The 12,326-nt window shown below is 39.6% G+C and overlaps 1 protein-coding gene across 2 annotated transcripts in view; it reads right to left on the reverse strand.

Moving 5' to 3' along the window:
* Positions 1-12,288, reverse strand: part of COPA (COPI coat complex subunit alpha) — a 51,171-nt gene extending 38,883 nt beyond the window's left edge. Inside the window, exons 1-6 of one of the 2 annotated variants that reach the window (XM_059934663.1) lie at positions 12,138-12,288; positions 8,970-9,083; positions 8,708-8,781; positions 5,069-5,149; positions 2,948-3,024; positions 2,106-2,215 (exon numbers count right to left, since the gene is read on the reverse strand). In XM_059934663.1, coding sequence (XP_059790646.1) covers positions 2,106-2,215; positions 2,948-3,024; positions 5,069-5,149; positions 8,708-8,781; positions 8,970-9,083; positions 12,138-12,177 — 496 coding nt within the window. In that variant the 5' untranslated portion in view covers positions 12,178-12,288. The remainder of the gene's footprint in view (positions 1-2,105; positions 2,216-2,947; positions 3,025-5,068; positions 5,150-8,707; positions 8,782-8,969; positions 9,084-12,137) is intronic. The other variant, XM_059934670.1, reaches the window with a different exon arrangement.
* Positions 12,289-12,326: the final 38 nt, after the last annotated feature.

Raw genomic sequence — 12,326 nt, forward strand, 5'->3', positions numbered from 1 at the left:
GAGAATTGTGAGTACAGAAAAACACTTAGAAACGGTAAAGAGAGAATTAACATTAGTAACATTAGTACAAAATTTCAGTATCACATATACTAAGTATAGCAATTGTAATGTTATTATATAGTAATTCATGCACTTTACACATTCAAGAGCAAGCATAAACCAAAATGGCGTCAGACCCTCTCCCTCTCTTCTCTGATTTAGGGCCTTTGATTCTGATGCAAATATGTTTTCCTACAAAAGTGAAGAAAAGGATTTCTTGCCTTGGGCATTTCATGATGACCAAAGAGAATCCATTCACCTAAGTGCCCCAAATTGCTTTAGCTAGGCCACAGGGAACCTGCTCTGCCAGAATCAGGTGGCATAAACAGTACTCTTAAGAGTGGAGCAGTATAAGCCCCCTCCAACCCGATGCACTACGAAAGAATTAAGCCCCAGTGGCCAAAGCACCAGTTTATGCATGTAACAAATTAACTTCTCTATGATCTAGAATGGCATTACTTGTATACCATTCTTAGAAGAACTGAGAAAACAGTCACTCAAAGTATTTGAGTAGCACATAATTCTCTCACAGATCCCCAGTTGGGAAAGGCTATTCTAAGTAATTGCCCCTGATTAGCTGGAACAGCATGACCTGGGATCGAACCCCATCAGGCTCCCATATCCTGAGACAGAGAGGGTGCTTTCAATGCGTGCATGTGAAAAACCATGGAAAGCCACAGCTAGGTTACTGCGGGAGTGAAGAGTAAGCTCCCTGGTACTAGCAGTGAGGAGAGGACACAGGCTCACAGTGCCTGTGCCTAACACCTTCTGCTGGCATGGCTGGTCACATCTGGGTGTACTTCAAAAAGCCTAGCCAGTCTGACGAAAAACTGCAATGGCAAAAGCCCTAGCAGAAGAGAGGACAATTGCCCTATCTCCAAGACAATCTTGTTATCTTGTTTATACCACTCCCTTCTAATTCTGAACCTTTGAAACTGCAGACACAGCATGATTCTACTGTAGAATGTAGAACACAGCAGAGGTTCTACTTCCAACTGTCCTCATCTTCCCCTTGGCTTGTCTCTATACTACATGAATCTTAAGCACCAGCTATTATAACATTTCAAATGCTGCACCCAGGAATCCAAATTGACTAACTTGCTTTTTAAAACAGCAAGTATCATACTGCCCCAGCCCACCATGCCACAAGGGAGTTGGGAAAAGTTATCAGCTTTCTTTACTACCACAAAGAACTAGGCAAGGACCTATGAGGAGTCCTTCCTTTTACAGAATGAAAACAGTGTGCTGTGGTCTAGTCACAGACATTTCAGAGAATCCAATCTCTAAGAATTTCTAAGGCAACAAACAACTAGAAACAATTCAGGAAGTGACAAGTAAATTTAACTGGGCAGAGAACCACAGCATTTAGAATTTCATTTCCCTATTCCATTTCTCAACAAAGCACTTCCATTTTTCCAGCATGTCAATCTCATAGGTACAGTCCTTCCTCTGCATTTAAATTCTCAGTTCTCCTCTATAAAGCACTAAAAATTTAAATCCTTATCCCAAAATCAAGACACTGTATACAAACTGTGAAAGGAGGGATTATCACAACTATCCAAAATCTACAAGTTATTTTTCATCCTAGAAGTCTGTCAGTTAAAAGGCTTTCTGGACGTGAAAATCCCTCCTCCAACCCTCATGCTCCTTACACTAGAAGATATATAATAGCAGGATTTTCCTGTTTCTGAATGAAGCCACAGGATCCAAGAGCCCTGATTCCCTGCACTAATCTACTCCCAAAATTCATTTTTGTCAAAGATTTTTTTTTTTATTTTAGTGGAAAGCTTGATTCTTAATCAAATACTCCCTAAAACTGAACTAACTAAAAGGTGAAATTTTCTTCAAATTAAAATAAATTTTCTAGAGCAGCCACTTTTCTTAGAATACCTCTAACATGAAGAACCATCAAAGCAGATTTAATACCCTCAAAATCAAAGACACTATTATATGAGAACAGAATATTCTCAGTTTTCCTGTTCTAAGCCAACTACCCTCACTATTTTAAGCAATTGCAGTTTTGCGCCAGACACCACTAGGTTGTCCCCTGAACTTGGGCAGCTCACCAGAAATATCCCAAACGCGCACAGTCTGGTCCAGGCTGGCTGATACAACCAGGTCTTCTGAGGGGTGGAACTGAGCACACATCACATAATGATTGTGCCCCGTTAACACACTGCAAGAGGAAAAAAGAAAGACAATACCAAATTAGAGGCAGGAATCAACAGATTCCTACATGCTAAATACCATGTTCCATATTGAGCAGATGCAGGTCCAATTATACTTTTTTGGAGGCAAAGGCAAGTCATCCTAACAATTCTGAACTAATAATAATATGCAAGGTCAGCTGTTTCAAGAGTGGCTCTCTTCTTGCCTGTAATGTTTTAGTATTTACATATTACTAATTTCAGGAGAACTGAGACTGTACAGCTTTCCTCTCAGATTAAAGATGCAGTAAAATACCAAAATAAATGAAATCTTAGTAACTCATACTGGAAGCTATGTTAGATTTTAGTGGGGTATCCCTCTTAAAGGCCATCACTTTAAATAGTCCTTACATACTTATGGAAAGCTCTACAGCCAAATACAAAGCAGGACAGAAGTCTAGATCTTGACTCAGGTTTCACGGGAACAGAACTGAAAACCAGCCAAAAATTTTGTTCTAGAAGCCTAGCTATATGACCTCCTTTGCCTGGTAAGAAATGACCAGTAAATCCAGGTTCATATATTACTAATGAGATTGCTTCTGTATTTATCATTTTATACACAAGAGTGTCTTACAAATATAATCAGTAATTAATCAGCGGACATAGCCCATTAGTGAAGGGAGATGATTATTCTGAAGAGAAGCTGATTATGAAAATACTAGGAAATGAAAGTTTTTTCAGCTCTCTGTCTCCTGCTTTACCAGACACAGGTCCTAGACTGCCAGTTCCACACTCGGATGGTCTGATCATCTGAAGCACTCAGAATCCAAGGATATTCCTGAAAAATATTCCAGACAAAGGGTTTGAACATGAAACAAATGTGTTCTTCCAGGCTCCTGTAACCCATTTCTCTCTTTGGAGGAAATATTCTGTTGCCTAATGTCTCAGCTAGTTTCTAAACGATTTTGATTTATCAGGCTAGTTATCTATTCCTCCTTACCATTCTACCAACTTTTCCCAACTTTGGCACTTTCAGCTATAAGGTTTAAGAGTAGAAGCCAGACATAGTAGATTCTCAGAGGCAAAGAGTGTAACACATATTTACGTTTACTTTTACATATGTGCATATGTATATATGATTTATATTTATAAATAATCTTGTAAATTAAGATCTTGTGAAAGGATCTCTTCTCTTTAACCCTAAGATTGGAATATTGTTTGTTTTTTTATAAATTTATTTATTTATTATTATTTTTAAAAATTTTTGGCTGGGACTTCCCTGGTGGCGCAGTGGTTAAGAATCCGCCTGCCAATGCAGGGGACATGGGTTCGAACCCTGGTCCGGGAAGATCCCACATGCTGCGAAGCCACTGCAATGAGAAGCATGTGCACCACAAGGAAGAGTAGCCCCCACTCACCGCAACTAGAGAAAGACTGTGTGCAGCAACGAAGATCCAACGCAGCCAAAAATAAATAAATAAAATATAAATTTAAAAAAAAATTTTTTTTTGGCTGTGTTGGGTCTTCCTTGTGGTGCGCGGGCTTCTCATTGTGGTGGCTTCTCTTGTTGCGGAGCATGGACTACAGGCACGCAGGCTTCAGTAGTTGTGGCTCTCGGGCTCTAGAGCACAGGCTCAGTAGTTGTGGCACACGGGCTTAGTTGCTCCACGGCATGTGGGATCTTACCGGACCACGGCTCAAACCCGCATCCCCTGCACTGGCAGGCAGATTCTTAACCACTGCACCACCAGGGAAGCCCCTGGAATATTGTTTTAAAGTCTGACTTTTCCCTGTCAGACCATCCAGTCTCAAAAAATTCCCAAGTCTCAGTAAACAAAGCAGAAAGTGACGTGTAAAAACAATTCAGCCCTTTTAGAGTCTTCAAGCTTTTTAAGAAAAGGAAGTATTTGTTAGTCACAGTTGTATCTCCAGTGTTTAGCAATGAATTTAATAAGCACAAGGTACACATATACTTATTAAACTGAAAAAATAAAAGGAAATAAGCTTTTCATAACTTTCCAGCTGAACGGCAACTTGTTCTAGGCAAGAGCCTTCAGCAAGTCCTGAATGGCAATGACACTTAGTTCCTTCTGAGTAAATTATCTTATTGAATGGCCCTCATTTTCAAATGTTTCAGCTATAATTTTAGCATTCATCGTCTCCTATTCTATCCTAAAATTTTTTTAATTTTAAAAAAGGATAAAGTATTATTAGCCAGGAATTTATTGTTTATTTCATTATATTCTTTCTTACTTAATTGAAGAGACTTAGTTTACTCAGAGTCAAGGAATAGTAGAAGTTAATTCTAATAGCATATAATTACAGAGAAATCCAGTCAGGTTGGGACTAGATTAAGAGGTTGGGCGTCTCTAATCTGTAACTCAGTATCTGTCTACTGTGATACCTAACAAATCGAGAAAGGTAGTAAGCTTGGCTAAAGGAATAGCCTCTACCAGACCCTAAAATCCTAGGATAAAAGCACATGATTGTTAATGTTTCAAAACATTTGTTAGCTCATCAAAATGGCATCTTACCTTGACCTTCTTCTAGACACACTATTTAATAATACTCTACATGTGATTAGCCTGCAAACTTTTGTGTGGTAGCTCAGCAAACCTAAAATCAAATCTCTGCTTTTCCCTACAGAGAATCAATGCCTTCCTCATAAAGCCCACTGAATCCAATTAAATTAAATTCAAATATAACTCTGAGTGCTTCCTCTTGCAGAAGGAAACAAAGCAGAAAGGTCAACACCTCACAGATCCTAGAAGAACCAATAACATAATTCTGTTATCAAAGCACGGATTCTTGAGGAGCAAGTAGAAGATTCCTACAGGGAAACTGAAGAATGCTCTAAAACAAGAGCCACAATGGCTACTTACATGATGAAAAAACGTAGTGCGGATGTAGTCTAAGTGCCCAAGCAATGTGAAGAGACAGCGCCGAAGCTTGTAATTCCAAACCTGCAAAGAGAAAAATTCAACTAAGGAATAGGACGTAAGGTCTTGCACCTCTATAAGCCCCAGGTTTCTCAATAAACAAGTTTGGATTTATATTTTGGCATTTTTAAATAGGTAAGAGTCTTGATAGGGAATCTTGTTTAAGGTTGGAGGAGAAAAGACCATGAATGAAAATATAAGTCAGCTAAACAAAGTGTAGGGAGGGAAAAAGGGCAAGGCTAGGGAAACCTAAAGATAAAATTATGGAAATGTTTTCCTTTTTTTCTGGGAAGAAACCATCTGTATTTGATAACATAAGACAAAATGCTTATCTAAGACTCAACTTGAAATTCTTCTTTCTACTGCATTATTGTGTTCTTAGCTTGAATACAGATCCCTTATTTAGTGCTTACCTATCACCTTAGCTCATGATAAAAAAAAGTAGGATGGATATGACTGCAAAGGAAAGAATGGTATGATATATAGCATCATCTTTTGTTAGACTCCTAATTTGATGGCAAATGATGCCCATACATTCATGGGCTGTACTCATCTATCATGCAAACATATTTTAGCTCATCACTATGGAAAATACTGCATTGCTCAGTTAGGCTGAGCTAAGCAGAAAAACATCATATTCAGATAAGAAGTTAAGCCAACTACCAAAGTATCAGGCATCAATGGACACAACTGAGGAAGATGCTGAAACCAGGACCATAAGTGTATGACAGCTCACACTTCCCATCCAGAAAAACTCCCAAAAATGTAAAAATAAGAGGTCAGATGCCTTTTTTTTTCTGCTATAACATTTAACGCTTGTTTATAATCTATCTAGGCCAGGTTGTTACTATTCTTTCCTATTTTTACTTAAAAACTGTTAAATTTTCTTTCATAAATCACAAAAGGTAATCCCATTTCCTGTAACAAATTTGAATAATCCTTAAGTCTGATTGTCCAAAAAAGAATGTAAGCTCCCTAAAGGTGGGATCCTTGTCCATCATGCTCAACACTATACCCCTAGCACCTAACATAGCAGCTAACACTTAGTACATGCTCAAAAGGTATGTGCAGCAGAAATGAGAAAAGGTAAATAACACGAAAAGTGAAAATATTCCAATACCTTCACCTTCATCTGTTGAGTCATCTATAAATAAATATACATGTACACAGTGGAGTTTGAGTTTCACACAAAAATTAGATCATACCATAAATACTATTCTGTAACTAGCTTTTTTTCCTCTTATAGAGGTCAGCATTTTAAACTTTCACATTTCTAGCTTCAAATTGTCTTGACTCCTTTATAGTCCTCTATCAAATTCCAGCACTGTGAATTCTGAAAGACCTATAGGGTTTTTAGACCATGGCCATCTGTGATTCCTGTCTTACTCTTTGTAAGTCAGGATTATACTAATACTACATTTATCTGGGTATAGCAAACAATATGATGGTCCATAAACATAACTTTTCGAGATAATCCCACTTTCATTAGAGAAATATAAATTTAAACCACAGCATAATAGCAGTACACACCCAACAGCTAGCTAATTCCTTTATTTAATAACAGCTTTAAGATATAATTCAAATCCCATCTAATTCACCCATTTAAAGTATAGAATTCAGTATTTTTTTAATACATTCATAGTTGTTCAACCATCAGCACAATCAATTTTAGAACATTTCATCACCCCCAAAAGAAGACTATACCCATTAGTACTCCTCATTTTCTCCCAACCCCCCACCAAACTCCAGACAACCATTAATCAACTTTCTGTCTCTACTGATTTGCTCTACTGATCTGGATATTTCGTACAAATGAAAGATAACTCCTTTTCAAAAATTTAATGATTTGGGGAAAAAAATTTTTTTCTTCAAGGTCACTCAGTCTTTTTCTTAAAACAGATCATAAGGAACCCAAGTTAACCATTCTTAATACTTAATGGTCATCACTTTACTAGAAATATTACAAGGAAGTGATATCCTTAGGAGCTTTTGAGGCCTATCAGGTGATTTGAGCTTCCACTAACTGCCCCCAGGATCAGTGCCTAAAACCTAGAAACCAGAAAGAACTGTCCTTCCTATAATTCTAATGCCTCTTTTCCCTACAGGCAGCTGTCACTTTTCACACCTGTTACCTAAGTTCTACTGTATAATTTATAACTTCCTGAGGTAGCTTCTGAAGACTATTTCTTTTCATGAAGTAAATTTTTCTGGTTTACTTAGATACATCCATCTCCTCTCCCATTTATCTGTTTGTTTATTCATTTATTTATTTATGGCTGCGTTGGGTCTTCGTTGCTGCGCGCGGGCTTTCTCTAGTTGCGGTGAGTGGGGGCTACTCTTTGTTGCGGTGCGTGGGCTTCTCATTGCAGTGGCTTCTCTTGTTGTGGAGCACAGGCTCTATGCGCGTGGGCTTAGTAGTTGTGGCTCGTGGGCTCTAGAGCGCAGGCTCAGTAGTTGTGGCACACGGGCTTAGCTGCTCCGCAGCATGTGGGATCTTCCCAGACCAGGGATAGAACCCGTGTCCCCTGCATTGGCAGGAGGATTCTTAACCATTGCACCACCAGGGAAGTCCTATTTATTTATTTATTTATTTATTTATTTATTTATTTGGTTGTGCCATGTCTTAGTTGCAGGACGTGGGCTCCTTAGTTGCGACCAGCAGGCTCCTTATAGTTGCAGCTCATGGGCTCCTTAGGTGCAGCTCACAGGCTCCCTAGTTGCGGCTAACCAGCTCCTTAGTTGTAGCACACGGGCTCCTTAGTTGTGGCATGCATGTGCGATCTACTTCCCTGACCAGAGATGGAACCCAGGCCCCCTGCATTGGGAACGCGGAGTTTTAACCACTGTGCCACCAGGGAAGTCCCCCATCTCCTCCCCATCTTTAATGTTACTGCCTAAGCTCATGCTCTGTTCATTTCCCACATGGACTTTTATAAAAGTCTCCTAACTAGTATCTGCCTCCAGTCTTGCCCAATTCATCCAATCTTTTCTCTATACTGCCACTCAAGTAACCTTTTCAAAAAAATGGGAATCTGATGTCACTCCTCTACTTAAACGCCTTTAATGACTCATTGTTATTTGTATGATAACATCCAAACTTCTGAGCACTACAAGGAGGTACTCCATAATCTGGCCCTTCTCATCTTCTGCTCCTTCTCTCACCTTTTGTCCAGATTTTATCCACACAAAACTAATTATAGTTTCTCAAATGTATCCAGCTATGTCATACTTTTTTGTCTTTGTACCTAGATTGTCCTTCCCTATTTCACTTTGGTTATCTCTCTATTGTATTACTTACTAAACTGTACATGCTATTATTTGGGTATATATTTAACTCCTCCATTAGAATAAAAGCTCCTTGAGAGCAGAAACCATTTCTTATTTATTTTTGAATTCCAAAAATATAAAACAGTGCCTGCTACACAGTAAGCATTCAATAAGTGTCTGCTGGATAAGTGCTCTGGATAATGTCAAAAGCCTGAGCTCTGTATGCATGAGATGTCTGGGTTTTCAGTCCCTTCCGTAATTCCCAAACTTCACATTGCCTGTCTTTTACTCCCAGTCATGACAGACCCTCTATACCTTAATCTTATAGTCATCTCCTCCAGAGACAAACAGTGGCTGCTGCTTATGGAAGTCAATGCCTCGCACTGGACCTGGGGAAGAAGGCAGGCAATACACATTAAAGAGAGTTATGCTTCCTAGTCTCTAAGGTGATTCTTATTCAGAATTTTCCAGTTCTATCCCTCCCATGCTCTATAATCCTAAAGAAAGTTGAAACTACTCCAGAAGACAATAAATATTTATATCTCTTTTAGCTTCCTCCTAGAAACTGTTATCTTACCATCATGTTCATCAAACTTGTCAATGAGGGTACACATCCGATAGTCCCATAACTGAATGACCCCATTGTGTAAACTGGTCAGGATCCAGGGTCTTTTGGGGTGAAAACTGAGTCCTGAGGAAAAAAAATCAGACAATGATCCAATGAGCTAAATAAGCCCCACGATGTCACCTCCTGCCAACTCTGATAAGAAAACAGGACAGCTAGGTTGATCCTAGGTTCATACATTCATTGATTGGATGCCACACATTGTGAATTTTATGGTATTACGTGCTGGATTTTTTGTTATATTTCTTTTTTTTTTTAACATCTTTATTGGAGTATAATTGCTTTACAATGGTGTGTTAGTTTCTGCTTTATAACAAAGTGAATCAGTTATACATATACATATGTTCCCATATCTCTTCCCTCTTGCATCTCCTTCCCTCCCCACCCTCCCTATCCCACCCCTCTAGGTGGTCACAAAGCACAGAGCTGATCTCCCTGTGCTATGCAGTTGCTTCCCACTAGCTATCTATTTTACGTTTGGTAGTGTATATAAGTCCATGCCACTCCCTCACTTTGTCACAGCTTACTGTTGTATTTCTTTAGATACTGTTGGGCTTTAGTTTAGGATGCAGTTACTTGGAATTAGTTGATCCTTTTGAGGCTTGCTCTTTAAGTTTTGTTAGGATGGGTCCATAGCAGCCTTTAGCTTAGGTCTAATTTGGCACCACTATTAAAGCAATACCCATTTGAAATCTCTATATCATGCCCTATAGTATCAGGAGGTCTATATTGGCCAGTATGTGAGCTCAATATGGGATTGTTCTGCCTTCTCCTCTCTAGTGGTTCTTTCCCAGGCTTTGGGTCATTTCCTCACATGCATGTGCAGATTAGTACTCAAAGGCCTGACAGGATCCCCTGCAGAACTCTAGGGTTCTCTGTGCAGCTCCCTCTTCTCTGGTATTTTGCCCAGCAACTTCTAGCTGTCTTGACTTCCCTGAACTCTAAACTGTCTCCTCAGTGAGACCACGGGGCTCTTCCCCCCTCCCTGTACTGCAGCCTGGAAACTCTCTCCAGGTAGTAAGCTAAAACAATCATAGGACTCATCTTGTTTATTTCCCTTCTCTCAAGAATCACTCTCGCACTGCCTGTTGTCCAATGTCCGAAAACCTTTGTTTCACACGTTTTGTTCAGTTACGCAGGTATTTAAGGTGGGAAGATAAACCTGGTCTCTCTTATTCCATCATGACTGGAAATGGAAGTCCACAGAAGTAACAACTGCTAACAGTTTGGACTGTAGTCTTTCAGGTTTTTAATGCAATCCATATCATTTTATGAAAATGGAGATAACATTATAATGTTCTGCAAACTTCTTCCTCACTTAACTATATATAATGGATCTCATTACATTTAAGTACATATAAATGTAGACTCATTCTTTTTAACAACTGCAAGGTATAAATGCACCACATTTTAAAATTATTCTACTCATGGGCATTTAAGTTTTTTCTCCTAACTTTTATCTACCAGAAAATAGGACCTAATGAAGATGCTTCCACACATAATCTAGCCTATTTGCATTATTACTGATTTAGGCTAAAGACTGGAAATGAGATTGTTCAGGAATAAGGTATGTGCATTTAACATTTTGGTAGATACTGATTGCAAAAAGACTGTATCAACATACAATCTTACCAAATTTCTGAAGGTACCCATTTTGCACACATTGGTCAACATGGGATGTTATCAGCTATTTGTTGTTTTGCTTGCTTTACTAATCTAAGACCACTTTTTCCATTATTAGTGAGATAAAGAGTATTTTCATTTATTTATTGAACACTTTTATTTCTTCTTCTAAACTTTCCATTAGGTTGTTCATTTCCCCCCCCCCGCCCCCCCCCCCCGTTATATACAAGAACACTCATTAATGGATATTTACTCTCAAATATTTTGATATCCTTCCCCCCCAACACTTTCCTTCCCTACTGCCCAATAAGAAATCAGGAGCAGAAGAGAAAACTCCAGGATTATAAAGACCCATTTCAGACATCCAGGAATTCTTAATGGTACTCTTCTTCATAACCAAGATTCCCAAGAGACTTAGAATTTGCTCAGAATCTATTCTTACATTAATAATGGCATCCAGTTTCTGAGCTATCGAGTCTACGCCAGTCACCTTTCATATAGTTTCTCATTTTAATTCTATCTATAAAAGAATGTTAATTATTCACATATTACAGATGAGGAAATAGATTTAGAAATGTTAAGTTGCCCAAGGTCATGCAGTTCGTTACCGAATGTTTCAGGATTCCAAAGCAAGGCCACCTGACTCCAAACAGCAAATTTCTAACCACTTGCTATGCTACATTTAAATTTTTTTTTTATTTTATATTACTAAATATTCAAGATACAAATCTTTTCCCCAAGTCTCTGCCTTTCTCATTCTAACATTCTAAGAGACTACTATTGCAATTTCAGTTGTTTGTCCTCCACCTCCATCCACTGATGCACAAGTTTTAGAGTTGTCATATTCAGGAAATAAAAATAAAGATGCCCAGTTAAATTTGAATTTCAGATAAAAAGTGAACAATACTAAAAAGTTATTCGCTTTTTACCTGAAATTCAAATCCAGTTAGGCATCCTCTATTTTATCCGGCAGCCTGTGCAAACTAAGACTTAACAATGTCCTGTTTCCAGGTAGGCAATAGAGTCCAATGGAGGCACTGGATGTTGATATGGTGCAGCCCAAGGCCTCCTTAAGAGAGGTAGCCAGTGCTCGTCTCCGAAAAACCTAGAGTTGGACACGAATAGCAGAGGTCGAGACTCGATCCCCAGGGCCACTCTCTACAACACAGTCATCAAAAAAACCAACAGGTCACAGGGCCTTGGGAGCAGAATAAAAGTCGCAGCACAGGCCCCAGGAGAGGAGGGGAGGAGGAACGAAGCTAAGGAACCTCCTGCGGTTCGTTAACCACTATAGGAAAATCAAATCCCGAGGGCACGCCAAAGGAGACAGGACTGCAGGTGAACCGCCCGCCAGGCCTAACCTCCCTCGGTCCCATCTTCCTCTGGTTCGCACGGTGGGCCCAATTCAGCCCGTTAAGTCTACCTTCTCTCTCTTCCCCGGTGACAGCGCCGCCCCTGTCATCCAGCCTCCGTTCTCCCCCTTTTAATCTCCATTACCTTTGACCCGCGCACTCTTGGTCTCGAATTTGGTTAGCATCCTTCAGATCTCCGGCTTCGACCTGTTAATCCGAGCCCCTGACACTCCCTGCCGTCCTTTGGTTGCCTCCACGTCAGCGTCCCTCAGCCGCGACTCCCGGAAGTTCCCCAGACACGAACTTCCGGCCCCAGGAGCTCCGGGCCACAGAG

Source organism: Balaenoptera ricei, chromosome 1 (assembly GCF_028023285.1).
Source record: "Balaenoptera ricei isolate mBalRic1 chromosome 1, mBalRic1.hap2, whole genome shotgun sequence".
NCBI classification, from domain to species: domain Eukaryota; kingdom Metazoa; phylum Chordata; class Mammalia; order Artiodactyla; family Balaenopteridae; genus Balaenoptera; species Balaenoptera ricei.